Source organism: Protomyctophum parallelum (genome assembly GCF_964188405.1).
Source record: "Protomyctophum parallelum genome assembly, chromosome: 3".
Taxonomy (NCBI): Eukaryota; Metazoa; Chordata; class Actinopteri; order Myctophiformes; family Myctophidae; genus Protomyctophum; species Protomyctophum parallelum.
In genome coordinates, this window is record NC_139698.1 from 18,106,909 (window position 1) to 18,122,643 (window position 15,735).

Genomic DNA, 15,735 nt, shown 5'->3' on the forward strand with positions numbered 1-15,735 from the left:
CAGCTGTAGGGTTTCAGATGAGAGCCATCCTGGCCTTGCCCCTTGCTCACAGGTAGTGACCCTAGACTCTGCATGGCAGGGGCGTCCTCCTCCCTGAGCCAGGCTTTCACCTGACCGCATACCTGATGGTTTGGAAGCGTAGGTTGCTGTTGGAACCTCACGGGCCGCTTCTGTCAGGCCCACTTCAGCCAGTGCCTAAGTACCAGCTGCAGGGTCATCAGCTGGGAGCCATCCTTCACTGATGTTTCGCCCCATTAAACACCAGAACATCTCAGGATGGTGGGGCAGCGGTCAGGGACGTCTCCCCGCCGCTCCCTGCAGCTGGATTACGATAATCAGGTTTTTCACTGTGTGGCATCTCGTTTCCCCCAACTCCTGTCTTTTCTTCTCAGCCAGAGCCAGAAACTTCCCTTTTCCGCTTCCTCCGAGAGATCCTTTAGGACCTTCTTGGCCTTTGCTGCCGTGAAGCCGATATCCCTCAAGAAGCGGTTTGTTGAGAGGCCGGCATAGCCGCGGCATCCGACTTCCACTGGATAGGTTGTTGCTCTCCAGCCTTTCTCTTGGCATTCTGCCACTAGATCTGCATACCGGGCCTTTTTCCTCTCGTACGCTTCCTGAATGTTCTGCTCCCAAGGGACTGTCAACTCGACTAACAGGACTCGCTTCTCGGTTGATGACCACAGGACGATGTCGGGTCTCAGTGTGGTGATGGTGATGTCAAAGGGGAAGCGTAGCTGTTTGTCAAGGTCTGCTCTCATTGACCAGTCTTTGCCTGGAGTCAGGACCGCTGTTCTGCCTGCTTTAGGGCAGTTTCTCTTGGGTTGTCCCTCTGTTACGAACTGAACCAGTTGCCTCTGTTGGGATGTTGACTTCTCATTGGCCAGGACTCTCATGTTCTCTGTGTGTTCTGCCAGCTTCCTTAATACCTGGTCATGACGCCACCTGTAACGACCCTGGGCCAAGGCCGTCTGGCAGCCACACAGGATGTGGCGGAGGCTTCCCTTGCCTGTTTCACAGAGGCCACAGTTGTCCTCAGAGCCGTACCACCGTGCCAGGTTTGTTGGAGTAGGAAGGGTGTCATACGTGGCTCTGATCAGAAAACTTAGTCTTGCCTGAGGCATCCTCCACAGGTCACACCATTTTACTGACCGTGGTAGGAATCCCTCCCACTTTGTCCACTGGCCTTGCTGACATTGGCCAATGGACTTGGCAAAGAACCTGTCTTCCTCCATCCTTGTCACCTCTGTGACCACCAGATTTTTCCTTTCTTTCAAGGTTGCTTTTGACCACAGCTTCTGTGACTCTCCCCAGCCAAGGCCACGCCTTCCCTGCTGTGTTCTTCCGACAAGCTCTTGGTGTTTCAATCTGGAGATTGCATCGTCCACACACTCCTCTGCCTTCCATGCTCTGCCTGTCCGGATCTTAGCACCAGCATTTCTGACCAGGTGGTCACTAGACTGTCTGAGTTCCAGCACTAGCCTGGACTTCTCCAGCCTGTAACCCGTTGTGATGTTCTTCAGTGGTAGCTGTAGTGCATTTGTTCCAAACAGTGCAGCATCAGAGAGGCATCTTGGGAGTCCAAGCCACTTTCGGATGTAGTTGTTGGCCTTGGCATCCAGCTTTGTGACTGTTGTTGTTGTTATCTCGCACATCTTTAGTGGCCACATCACACGCTGGTAGAGTGTGTGTTGATAGCACCAGACTTTGAACTTGCCAGGAAGGTAGCTCTGGTCGATCCTTTTCAAACCCTCTTTCAGTTGGTCTGTGACTGCAGCTGCCATGTGCTTGTCTGTGAGATCAGCTGTGTATTCTCTGCCCAAGCTTCTGAGTGGTTGTTCTGCAAGCACGGGAATTCTCTCTCCTGCCACTTGATAAGAGATTGAGTCCATTTGCCTACCCTTGCGGATTGAGAGGCTGCGAGACTTACTGGATTTTATCCTCATCCTGGCCCAGGACAGCAACTCTTCAAACCACTTGAGGAGCCGTGCTGTACATGCAGCTGTTTGCAGTAGGCTTGTGACATCATCCATGAAGCAGCGAAGTGGTGGCAGACGTAGGCCTGCACTATTGCGCACTCCTCTGACCATTGTCCTCGCTCCAATCAGGATGACCTCAAAAGAGGCTGTGAAGAGGATGGGTGAGATTGCGCACCCCATAGCTATTCCCCTTCCCAGTTGCTGCCAGTCAGTCGTATAGTTCTGCAGCGAATGGCAAATCTTCACATCTGCATAGTAGCTCTCAATGATGTTCTTGACCCATACCGGCACATGGAAAAAGTCAAGGGCAAAACTAATCAGCTGATGTGGGACAGACCCATATGCGTTCTCCAGGTCCAACCAAACCAAATGGAGGTCCTTCTTTTCTCTCTTGGCAAACTGGATCTGATCCCAGATTATCGTTGCGTGTTCTGAACACCCTGAGAACCCTGGGACTCCAGCTTAGTCCGGATACTTTACCCATAATCCATCTGAACTTTCATGCGATTTTACCGCTGTCATTAGTTCATTATACACAGGGCTGCACACAACTTTTTTGGTCTAGTACTCAGAAGAGCACCTGGAGGAGTTGCTTGGTGCTCCTAAAATGCGGCGACCCGTCTCGCCAGATGGATAAAAGAGGGATGAATAACTTATAGCAAAACAATATTTATTGGATGAGTGGGGAGTCAATGGAGGGTATTGCAACTCTAGATTTAGCCCTAGAATGGCTCTTGTTGTAGATTCATCCCATTATTAAAAATATATAAATTTGCTAAAATCTAGGTCCATGTGTGGTCCAGCCCTATGGAATGCATATTATAATAAAAACAAGTTAACAACTTAATACTTCCTAAGGATAATATGATATGAGCATCAAAGCAATATTTAGATTTTTTATTATTTTGTATTTAAATAACCAATCTACTAGCTCACAACGTGTTGCGACACGTTGTGAGCTTGCAGATCAGCTATTTTTTTAACATGCGACACATCGTACGGCGAAGCATACATCAGGCTTCCCTAGTTGTCTCCACCAGGCCGAAGGCATGTGGGGAGAGTATGTTTTGCACTCCGTCCGTCCGCGTGTCCGTCCGTCCGTGTGTCCGTCCGTGTGTCCGTGTGTCCGTGAACAGCTAATCTCGGCCACCGTTAACCCGGTCGATGCCATATTTTGCACACACACTCCCTGGATGCCAACCATGAACCTCTGCCCCAAACTTTCCAGAACGGCCTGTTATAGCGCCACCAGGAGGCCGCTTTGTGCAAAACAAGTTTTTGCACAGTACACCTACAGATTTTGTCCAAACATCACGCAAATTGGTACACAGTCTCTCTAGAGCCATTCAACCAAACGGGTCTTTCAGATTTATCAGACTCCATCCTGATTGGTTAAGATTGGCTTCCAAAGTTCACAGGAGTGCTCAGTTTCAAACAAAATGCTGCAAATCATGAACACATCGCGTGATTTCCCTGAAATTGTGCACCCACATTCCCACTAGGCCGAGGACGAAATGCCACATGAACAATTTCAACTCAGCCTCAAGGTGGCGCTATAACTGGCCGAAAAGTGTTTTTACCTCTAACTGCACGGATCTGTGGATAACCTGGTGGAGACCTGTGCCCGGAAGGGCACTTTTTCTAGTTCCCTTTTGTTTTTAGATGAGGCGACGTACGTAGTCAGACAGTCAGAAACACATGGCTCCTCGGTGCAAAAATAAACAGTGTACACTACCCGACTTTACGATAATAAGGCACAGTATGTCGAGACACGGTGTTCATGTTGGGCAGCAGCAGTGCCAGTCCGCAATGCTTTAAACTCTTCCCACTCCACTATGTCGGAACTAAAACCTTAGTACCCGTAAAAAGTCGGTGGCCGGTGCCTAGGCTGTGAGAGACGCTAATATGGTTTCTGCCTCGGATTCGGGTTTTGAGACGGCATCGCACACGAGCAACCATGCTGCTCCAACAGCCGGAAAACAAACACAAGCACAGCGGCAAATGGGAAGAGTGCAAAGCATCCAAAGCATGACCTTTTACACCGGGGACTACAGTAGTTTGCTATCTGAAACGGAGAAGAGAAGACGAAACTATTTGTGTAAGGTTTTCCTGTCAACCGCCCTCCGCCTCCTCCCAGGCTCCTAGCAGAAAGCAGCATGGATCCTCCCCCTTTTGAGTAAGGACGCGCTGTGATTGGGCCAGTAGCCACTTTGAGTGGCAGTCGGTGGGAAATGCTCTCGCCACAACATTTTCTAGTATTCTGGCCATAATAATCATTCTGGGCGGCCCCAGCTGTTGGTACGCAGAAGCGCTTCCCGGCGCTTGATTGACAGCGCATTTTTAATTTTTACCGCGCATGCGCACCTGCGCACCACTTATGTGCAGCCCTGATTATACAATGCATTATATATGTACTGCTAGTACAATGTAGTTAAAGTCTTACGTCCATTGTTATTAACATAAGAACTGGTGGTGCAATGGCAAAGAAAATAAGGTCAAATACCCACTAACTGAATAAATAATAAGCAACAATGTCTAAATAAAAAAGATGTGCAACAAAAACCTTCATGCTCCATCCTAACTATCAAACAAAAAGTGGGTGGCACTAATTAGTGTCTAAAAGAAAACACTTGTACGGTGCGGCTATTATTTCCCGTATAATAACAGAAATGGCTCTACAAACCGACTAACACTACAACTGAGCTACCAGACCCAACTAGCAGGGGTCAACAACACAGACAGGCACCCCATGCAGAGATTTAGCATAACGGCTAAACTAGGAAGAACATGTAAAGAGTAGATGTATGGAAAAACACACACAGAGGTTTCCACCTTTGCAATAATTTCCTTCTCCAACTCGGAGTTATTTACAAGCATCTCCTTTCCTCAAAGTCCTTTCCATGAATTATAATATTGTACTTTATTTATCTAGCACCTTTTCTAGCACCTTTCACTTTTTTTATGCTAAAATAGCATAAAGACAAGCAGAAACACGCATTAAAACAAGCATTAAAATAGGCAAAAAAAGGCTGAACAGTGAGTACATAAGAACAGTTAAATACTCAACTAAAAGTGAGTGTGAAGAGGTAGGTCTTGAGCGGTGCTTTAAAGATGTCTACAGAGCGTGCCTGTAATGGTAGTTTATTCGAGACTTTCGGCCTGTAGAAGCAGAAAGCTGCTTCACCGTGTTTTTTAGGTTAAGGCTTCCCTTTTGTTTCTACATTAATTCCCGAAGTAGATTAACTGGGCATATTATTCTTATTATGTTATTCTTGTGTGTTCTCCATGAGTCATGGCTTCCAGTTCCCACCTGATGTCGGGTGGGAGTCCAGACTGCTCCAGACTGTATTGAATATTTTTTTTTCAGTTAGTTTTAGTTCGTTTTTAGAGCGGGTTTGCTAGTTATTTGGTTTTTATTTTGGTAAAAATGCTTATTTTTAGTTTAGTTATAGTTTAGTTTTAGTTTTTTTCATACTTTGGTTTATTTGTGGGTTAGGATTAGCGTGGTTACATGCTGCCGTACGGTGCTGAAAACTGCCGTGAAACTTGTTGGAGAAATGAGGAAATGAATCTAATGAATGATTATATTATAAATATCCGAAAGGCATATACATATTGATAAAAACTAAAACTAAGGGTATTTTATCTATAATTTCAGTTACCGTAATTTCCGGACTATAAGGCGCACCTGAATATAAGCCGCACCAGCCAAATTTAGGGAAAATCCCAAATATGTACGTATACAAGCCGCACCGGACTATAAGCCGCAGGTGGCCCCCTAGTGGCCGTTTCGTTAGCTCAGAGCCTTAGATGGCTCTGCGTTAGCTGTAAAAATCCATAGATAAGCCGCACCGTTGTATAAGCCGCAGGGTTCAAATCATGGGTAAAAAGGTGCGGCTTATAGTCCGGAAATTACGGTAGTTTTAAGGACATACAATACAGTTTCAGTTTAGTTATCGTTTTTTTATTTATTTTTAGTTTTTATTAGTTTCAGTTAACTAAATTGTTTTTTTAATTCTAGTTTTCGTTTTTTGGTTAGTTTTAGTTAACTATTATAACCTTGTTTCACACACCAAAAGCTGGACATAGGAGGGGGCGAGCCCCTCAAAAAATGTAAGTACTTTTTTTCCACCACTAATACTGTCTCCGTTATTTAACATAATGTGTTTCCAGTGTCTCTGGCCGTAGCGGCGGTAAACCAGGCCGTGAAGGAAGGGAAGGCGGCACAGACACTGCGAGTCCTGAAGCTGCCAGAGGTGGCGCTGCCGCGGCTGGCATCGGACTGCGCCGTCGGGTACCAGACTGCGCTGACTGGCCTGCTCAGAGATAAGGCGCAAGGAGGTTTGAGACTTTGAGGCTTTGAAATCAGTGTTTGTTTTTGGCAGCGCATTTTGATTTTTAGTTTTAGTCATCTTCAATAGTTTTCATTTAGTTTCAGTCACATTTTAGTCACCCGGAATGTTTTGGTGTTGGTCTAGTTTTGGTCGACTAAATATCATAAATCTACACGTGATTTAGTCGACTAAAATGTATTTTGGCGGACCTTGATGTCGTCGTAATGACTGACGCGTTGTGAGCTTGTAGATCGGCTATTTCCAGCACGTGTAAAATGACTTCTACTGGATCTCTTGTCCACTAGTCCCTTCCTAACATTTTCATAAAAAATCTAGTTTTTATCTGTTGACGAAATTGTCAATACATTTAGTCTTAGTTTTAGTCATCATAGCTTAGTTTTCATTTAATTTTTGTCAGTAAAAAAAGGTAGTCGACAAACATTTTTTGTCTTCGTTTTAGTCGACAAAAACAACACCGTTTGAAATGCAATAATATGAAAACAACTTGAGTCAAAGAAGTGTTGTGTTGTCCACAGGTGATATGATAACATTCTGTGTTGTGTTGTGTTGTCCACAGGTGATATGATAACATTCTGTGTTGTTGTGTTGTCCACAGGTGATGATAACATTCTGTGTTGTGTTGTGTTGTGTTGTCCACAGGTGATATGATAACATTCTGTGTTGTGTTGTCCACAGGTGATATGATAACATTCTGTGTTGTGTTGTGTTGTCCACAGGTGATATGACAACATTCTGTGTTGTGTTGTCCACAGGTGATATGATAACATTCTGTGTTGTGTTGTGTTGTCCACAGGTGATATGATAACATTCTGTGTTGTGTTGTGTTTTCCACAGGTGATATGATAACATTCTGTGTTGTGTTGTGTTTTCCACAGGTGATATGATAACATTCTGTGTTGTGTTGTGTTTTCCACAGGTGATATGATAACATTCTGTGTTGTGTTGTGTTTTCCACAGGTGACAACAGGAGTCCATGGGCTCGGACCGTGACGGAGGAGGGGGGGACCTATTATTTCCACATGTCGAAGCTGGAGGGATTCTGGGACAAACCCGCAGGGTTCCTGCAGAACAGCCTGTTCCTGAGTCACAGTGAAATCCAGGTTAATAATAAATGAACTGCATTTTCCTTGCCCAGCAATTGTCCAATTGCCCAGCAATTGTCATGACAATTGATGGAATGATGCATAATAGTTGTATACATGCAATACTGATTCATCCTGATTCCTTAATCAGTGCTGGCACTACATTGTACTAATACAATGTTGGCATTGCCTTCAGTGGTACTGTGCGCTCAGAAATGACGTCATGTGGCAGACAAGTCTATGGACTTTTAATGTTTGTCTTATTCACGCGCCCCAAAAATCTACGGACAAAATCAAATCGCACCCATGTGAAGTGAGGGCTCTTATCATTATACATCATCTCAGGGGACAACTGAATCTATGTGATTGGTCAGCCGATTTGCTCGTCTGCATTTTCCCTTCATTGTCAATGGCATTTAATATTTGTGTTGCCACAAATTTACGTCATATTTAAGCCACATATGACCTCATTTCTCCTTTCATTGTCAAATATGAAACGTGTGGACAAAAGCTGTATATAGGAGGGGCTAGCGCCCCTTATTACTTATTTGTTTCTCCAGGCGGTCGTGGGCAGTGTGACCAGAGAGGTCCAGTGTTATGTTATTCATGCGTTCCGTGTTGTTCCTCCAGGCGGTCGTGGGCAGCGTGACTGCCTCCCACACCAGAGAGGCCCAGTGGAGGGCCAACGGGTGGCTGGTGGTCCGCCTGCAGGCCAGAGCCAGAGGCTACCTGCTGAGGCGGAGGCTGGGAGCGCGCCTGCACTACCTCAACTCGCAGCTCGCCGCCGTCGTCACCATACAGGTTACTTCATGTGCTTTGTTTATTATTACTTGTTTTATTAGAAGAATGATTCGCCCCGTGCAAGAGGCCGCGATGCAGGTGTTCCTCATGACATTCCTGGATGTATAGTAATTCCGGGCTTTGAAAAGGTTTGGAATTAATCAAATGTTTTGGAAAATCTGGGATAGGACTGAAATATCTGCCCTGTGCAACTTTTGTTTACAAGGCCTAAAAGCCTACACAATTAATAAAGGTAGAGTAAGTGATATTTTTTTGGTTTTAAAAACAAAGTTTTTTGTTAAAAGGTTAAATAACTATATTCTGACAGTAATCAATGCTATAGAGTGTTTGTTCAGTAGCAGTAACACGTCTCTCTCCAGCTCTTTAATAAACAGAAAGGACAACATTTCAGCCAATCCGGAGAAAGTAGCCATTCATCAGCATCGTTTTTGATAGTGTCCCAGTTCCAAATTTGTCTGCTCGTTTCTTCGTGTCATCTCTTACAATTCCACTTGTTTAATTTGTTGCCTGACTGAATTCTCTATCCTGATTGGACTGACGATTTCCGTTTTTATAAAAAGCTGGAGAGACATGGAGACTCCTGCTATACTGAACAAACACTAGTCTATAGCAACAAGTACTATCGCAATATAGAGCTTTTATTTAACACAGAAGAAAGTCACTTACCCTACCTTTTTAAATTGTTAATCACAATTGTGTGTGTGTGTGTGTGTGTGTGTGTGTGTGTGTGTGTGTGTGTGTGTGTGTGTGTGTGTGTGTGTGTGTGTGTGTGTGTGTGTGTGTGTGTGTGTGTGTGTGTGTGTGTGTGTGTGTGTGTGTGTGTGTGTGTGCGCGTGCGCGTGCGTGTGCTTGTGCACACAGTCTCACTGGAGGAGACATGTGCAGCAGAAAGCATACAGGAAGAGACTGCAGCATCTCTACTCCAACTGGAGGGCGGTTGTCAAGGTAACCGTGCCACCACACAATGCACACTACTACAGCATAACGCCACAACTTAGTACTAGTTCTCAAACTTTCTCACGCCACGGACAGTACCCCACACATTGATGTATTTAGCCTTGGACTCACCCCCACCACCTGAAAAAGGTTTTGTGCCTGCCAGGGTCCCCCCTCCTAACCTGACTCTGCCAGATTGCGGCAGTATTGAGTTCACCAGTTCCCTCCTCCTCCTGCCTGCATCTGGGATCTCTCAAGCAGAAACGATGAACACGGAAGCAGCGGGACAAAAATCTGACGTCTCCATGATCATTTTGAGTTGTTAGTCTTGTTAGGTTGTGTTTACATTTGCGCTGTGGCAGCGCTTAAATAGAGGTCATAAGTCGCGCGTTGATCCCGCCTCTAGCGGCCCCATACAGCCGCATATATATGTCTCCGGTCAGAAATGGTCCGGAGTGGCCTGGGCCATGGCTCAGCGGTCCAGGCACCTTGGCTGGTAATCCAGTCTGGCCGTGTGCCGCGGGTTCGACTCCCGATCCCGACGGCCTTTACTGCATGTCTCCCCCCCCCCCCCCCGTCTCTCTCCCCATTTCCTGTGTTTTTTTTCTCCATAAAAAAATATAAAATAAAGGCGAAAGCCACAAAGAAAACATATAAAAAAATAAAATGGTCCGGACGTCTCTGCCCTTCTGGCAGAATGCAAATGTTGTCCAGCAGGGGGACCTGCTACTTTTTGAATAGCCAACTTATAATTGGATTAAAGGTATATTCAGTGATTTCACTCAAAAAACCTTAGGTTTCGTTTTTGGCTGTGGGACCCAGCCTTTCGTCCAATCAGGATAGAGAGTCAAAAACGAAACCTAAGGTTTTTTGACCCCCAGGGGTTAACTGGGGACAGGGAGAAACTCCTTATATGGCCAGCACACTCTATAGTAGGGAGGATTATCACAACAAAACAAAAAAATAAGTGATATTTGAATTAAGTGAAATCACTGAATATACCTTTAAGTTAAAATGGTTGTGGTGCTACAGTATATTAACTACTTCCACTGGAACCCCCCCCCCCCCCAAGGACCCCTGGACCCCACTTTGAGAACCACTGACCTACACACACACACACACACACACTGACTGTCACACACATGCTCACAGCCTGTGTGTCTGTCTCTCACACACTGTCTCACTCACTCACTCATTCACTCACACACACAGACACACACTGTCTGCCTGTCACACACATGCAAACAGCTTGTCTGCATGTCTCTTTGTCTGTATCACACACACACACACACACACACACACACACACACACTGTCTCTCACACACACTTTGTCTCTCTCTCTCACACACACACACACACACACATTGACTGTCAGTCTCTCACACACAGATCCAGTCGTTTGTGAAGATGTGGATGACTCGCAGCAAGTACCTGTCTCGCCTCCGCTTCTTCAAGCGCAATGTAAGTCTGTTGTGTGTGTACTGTCTGGGACCACTGTTTACTGAGACACGCGCACACACACACGCACACACACACAATGTAAGTCTGTTGTGTGTGTACTGTCTGGGACCACTGTTTACTGAGACACGCGCACACACACACAATGTAAGTCTGTTGTGTGAATGTGTGTGTCCTGCTTGGACCACTGTTGTTTACTGAGACACGCACGCACGCACCATGTAAGTCTGTTGTGTGTGTCCTGCTGGGACTGAGAAACATGATGTGATAGAACACACACACACACACACACCAGTCCGTAAGATGTTGTATTCCTGTTTGGCCACAGGTGGGCGCCATCATAAAGATCCAGGCTTTCTTCAGAGCAAACCGAGTCAGAGAGGATTACCGCCTGCTGGGTGAGTGACTGGACACACATACACACGCACACACACACACACACCTACACGCACACACACACGCACACATACACAAGCACACACACACACACACACACACACGCACGCACGCACGCACACACACACACACACACACGTTTGTATTACTATACTTGTGAGGACATTACCATTTAAGACAGCAGTATTTTTGACAGATTTTTGCTATTTTTAACCAGAACTTTTAGAAGTTCTGGTTTTTGAGGGGCTTTCGTCCCTCAAAAATAGCAGATATATGCGTCACACGAAAGGTGTTTATTTTCTTCTCTTTTTTTTGTCTTTGGTCGATGGCCGCTCTTATTTCCGTTCTGTATAAACTAATCGCATTCCGTTCCTCTCCAGTCCACTCGGACGTGCCCCCCCTGGGCGTGGTCAGGAAGTTCTGTCACCTATTGGACCAGGGGGACGGTGACATCAGGCAGGAGGCGGAGCTTCTGATGCTGAGGAAGGACATGGCGCTCAGTCTGAGAACCAACAGACAGCTGGAGTTTGACCTGAGCGAGCTGGACCTGAAGATAGGACTACTGGTCAGGAACAGAGTCACACTACAGGTATTAATACTGGACCTGAAGATAGGACTACTGGTCAGGAACAGAGTTACACTACAGGTATTAATACTGGACCTGAAGATAGGACTACTGGTCAGGAACAGAGTCACACTACAGGTATTAATACTGGACCTGAAGATAGGACTACTGGTCAGGAACAGAGTCACACTACAGGTATTATAATACTGGACCTGAAGATAGGACTACTGGTCAGGAACAGAGTCACACTACAGGTATTAATACTGGACCTGAAGATAGGACTACTGGTCAGGAACAGAGTTACACTACAGGTATTAATACTGGACCTGAAGATAGGACTACTGGTCAGGAACAGAGTTACACTACAGGTATTAATACTGGACCTGAAGATAGGACTACTGGTCAGGAACAGAGTTACACTACAGGTATTAATACTGGACCTGAAGATAGGACTACTGGTCAGGAACAGAGTCACACTACAGGTATTATAATACTGGACCTGAAGATAGGACTACTGGTCAGGAACAGAGTCACACTACAGGTATTAATACTGGACCTGAAGATAGGACTACTGGTCAGGAACAGAGTCACACTACAGGTATTATAATACTGGACCTGAAGATAGGACTACTGGTCAGGAACAGAGTCACACTACAGGTATTATAATACTGGACCTGAAGATAGGACTACTGGTCAGGAACAGAGTTACACTATAGGTATTAATACTGGACCTGAAGATAGGACTACTGGTCAGGAACAGAGTCACACTACAGGTATTATAATACTGGACCTGAAGATAGGACTACTGGTCAGGAACAGAGTCACACTACAGGTATTAATACTGGACCTGAAGATAGGACTACTGGTCAGGAACAGAGTTACACTACAGGTATTAATACTGGACCTGAAGATAGGACTACTGGTCAGGAACAGAGTCACACTACAGGTATTATAATACTGGACCTGAAGATAGGACTACTGGTCAGGAACAGAGTCACACTACAGGTATTATAATACTGGACCTGAAGATAGGACTACTGGTCAGGAACAGAGTTACACTATAGGTATTAATACTGGACCTGAAGATAGGACTACTGGTCAGGAACAGAGTCACACTACAGGTATTAATACTGGACCTGAAGATAGGACTACTGGTCAGGAACAGAGTCACACTACAGGTATTAATACTGGACCTGAAGATAGGACTACTGGTCAGGAACAGAGTCACACTACAGGTATTATAATACTGGACCTGAAGATAGGACTACTGGTCAGGAACAGAGTCACACTACAGGTATTAATACTGGACCTGAAGATAGGACTACTGGTCAGGAACAGAGTTACACTACAGGTATTAATACTGGACCTGAAGATAGGACTACTGGTCAGGAACAGAGTTACACTACAGGTATTAATACTGGACCTGAAGATAGGACTACTGGTCAGGAACAGAGTTACACTACAGGTATTAATACTGGACCTGAAGATAGGACTACTGGTCAGGAACAGAGTCACACTACAGGTATTATAATACTGGACCTGAAGATAGGACTACTGGTCAGGAACAGAGTCACACTACAGGTATTAATACTGGACCTGAAGATAGGACTACTGGTCAGGAACAGAGTCACACTACAGGTATTATAATACTGGACCTGAAGATAGGACTACTGGTCAGGAACAGAGTCACACTACAGGTATTATAATACTGGACCTGAAGATAGGACTACTGGTCAGGAACAGAGTTACACTATAGGTATTAATACTGGACCTGAAGATAGGACTACTGGTCAGGAACAGAGTCACACTACAGGTATTATAATACTGGACCTGAAGATAGGACTACTGGTCAGGAACAGAGTCACACTACAGGTATTAATACTGGACCTGAAGATAGGACTACTGGTCAGGAACAGAGTTACACTACAGGTATTAATACTGGACCTGAAGATAGGACTACTGGTCAGGAACAGAGTCACACTACAGGTATTATAATACTGGACCTGAAGATAGGACTACTGGTCAGGAACAGAGTCACACTACAGGTATTATAATACTGGACCTGAAGATAGGACTACTGGTCAGGAACAGAGTTACACTATAGGTATTAATACTGGACCTGAAGATAGGACTACTGGTCAGGAACAGAGTCACACTACAGGTATTATAATACTGGACCTGAAGATAGGACTACTGGTCAGGAACAGAGTCACACTACAGGTATTAATACTGGACCTGAAGATAGGACTACTGGTCAGGAACAGAGTTACACTACAGGTATTAATACTGGACCTGAAGATAGGACTACTGGTCAGGAACAGAGTCACACTACAGGTATTATAATACTGGACCTGAAGATAGGACTACTGGTCAGGAACAGAGTCACACTACAGGTATTAATACTGGACCTGAAGATAGGACTACTGGTCAGGAACAGAGTTACACTACAGGTATTAATACTGGACCTGAAGATAGGACTACTGGTCAGGAACAGAGTTACACTACAGGTATTAATACTGGACCTGAAGATAGGACTACTGGTCAGGAACAGAGTCACACTACAGGTATTATAATACTGGACCTGAAGATAGGACTACTGGTCAGGAACAGAGTTACACTATAGGTATTAATACTGGACCTGAAGATAGGACTACTGGTCAGGAACAGAGTTACACTACAGGTATTAATACTGGACCTGAAGATAGGACTACTGGTCAGGAACAGAGTCACACTACAGGTATTATAATACTGGACCTGAAGATAGGACTACTGGTCAGGAACAGAGTCACACTACAGGTATTATAATACTGGACCTGAAGATAGGACTACTGGTCAGGAACAGAGTTACACTATAGGTATTAATACTGGACCTGGAGATAGGACTACTGGTCAGGAACAGAGTCACACTACAGGTATTAATACTGGACCTGAAGATAGGACTACTGGTCAGGAACAGAGTCACACTACAGGTATTATAATGCTGGACCTGGAGATAGGACTACTGGTCAGGAACAGAGTCACACTACAGGTATTATAATACTGGACCTGAAGATAGGACTACTGGTCAGGAACAGAGTCACACTACAGGTATTATAATGCTGGACCTGGAGATAGGACTACTGGTCAGGAACAGAGTCACACTACAGGTATTATAATACTGGACCTGAAGATAGGACTACTGGTCAGGAACAGAGTCACACTACAGGTATTAATACTGGACCTGAAGATAGGACTACTGGTCAGGAACAGAGTTACACTACAGGTATTAATACTGGACCTGAAGATAGGACTACTGGTCAGGAACAGAGTCACACTACAGGTATTATAATACTGGACCTGAAGATAGGACTACTGGTCAGGAACAGAGTCACACTACAGGTATTATAATACTGGACCTGAAGATAGGACTACTGGTCAGGAACAGAGTTACACTATAGGTATTAATACTGGACCTGAAGATAGGACTACTGGTCAGGAACAGAGTTACACTACAGGTATTAATACTGGACCTGAAGATAGGACTACTGGTCAGGAACAGAGTCACACTACAGGTATTATAATACTGGACCTGAAGATAGGACTACTGGTCAGGAACAGAGTCACACTACAGGTATTATAATACTGGACCTGAAGATAGGACTACTGGTCAGGAACAGAGTTACACTATAGGTATTAATACTGGACCTGAAGATAGGACTACTGGTCAGGAACAGAGTCACACTACAGGTATTATAATACTGGACCTGAAGATAGGACTACTGGTCAGGAACAGAGTCACACTACAGGTATTAATACTGGACCTGAAGATAGGACTACTGGTCAGGAACAGAGTTACACTACAGGTATTAATACTGGACCTGAAGATAGGACTACTGGTCAGGAACAGAGTTACACTATAGGTATTAATACTGGACCTGGAGATAGGACTACTGGTCAGGAACAGAGTCACACTACAGGTATTAATACTGGACCTGAAGATAGGACTACTGGTCAGGAACAGAGTCACACTACAGGTATTATAATGCTGGACCTGGAGATAGGACTACTGGTCAGGAACAGAGTCACACTACAGGTATTATAATACTGGACCTGAAGATAGGACTACTGGTCAGGAACAGAGTCACACTACAGGTATTATAATACTGGACCTGAAGATAGGACTACT

At 45.0% G+C, this 15,735-nt stretch overlaps 1 protein-coding gene across 1 annotated transcript in view; it reads left to right on the top strand.

Moving 5' to 3' along the window:
- The window catches only part of iqgap3 (IQ motif containing GTPase activating protein 3), a 60,959-nt gene that overhangs the window by 18,512 nt on the left and 26,712 nt on the right, over positions 1-15,735 (top strand). The window contains exons 17-23 of the mRNA XM_083760650.1: positions 6,150-6,317; positions 7,289-7,431; positions 8,044-8,214; positions 9,076-9,159; positions 10,541-10,612; positions 10,938-11,007; positions 11,386-11,594. Coding sequence (XP_083616776.1) covers positions 6,150-6,317; positions 7,289-7,431; positions 8,044-8,214; positions 9,076-9,159; positions 10,541-10,612; positions 10,938-11,007; positions 11,386-11,594 — 917 coding nt within the window. The remainder of the gene's footprint in view (positions 1-6,149; positions 6,318-7,288; positions 7,432-8,043; positions 8,215-9,075; positions 9,160-10,540; positions 10,613-10,937; positions 11,008-11,385; positions 11,595-15,735) is intronic.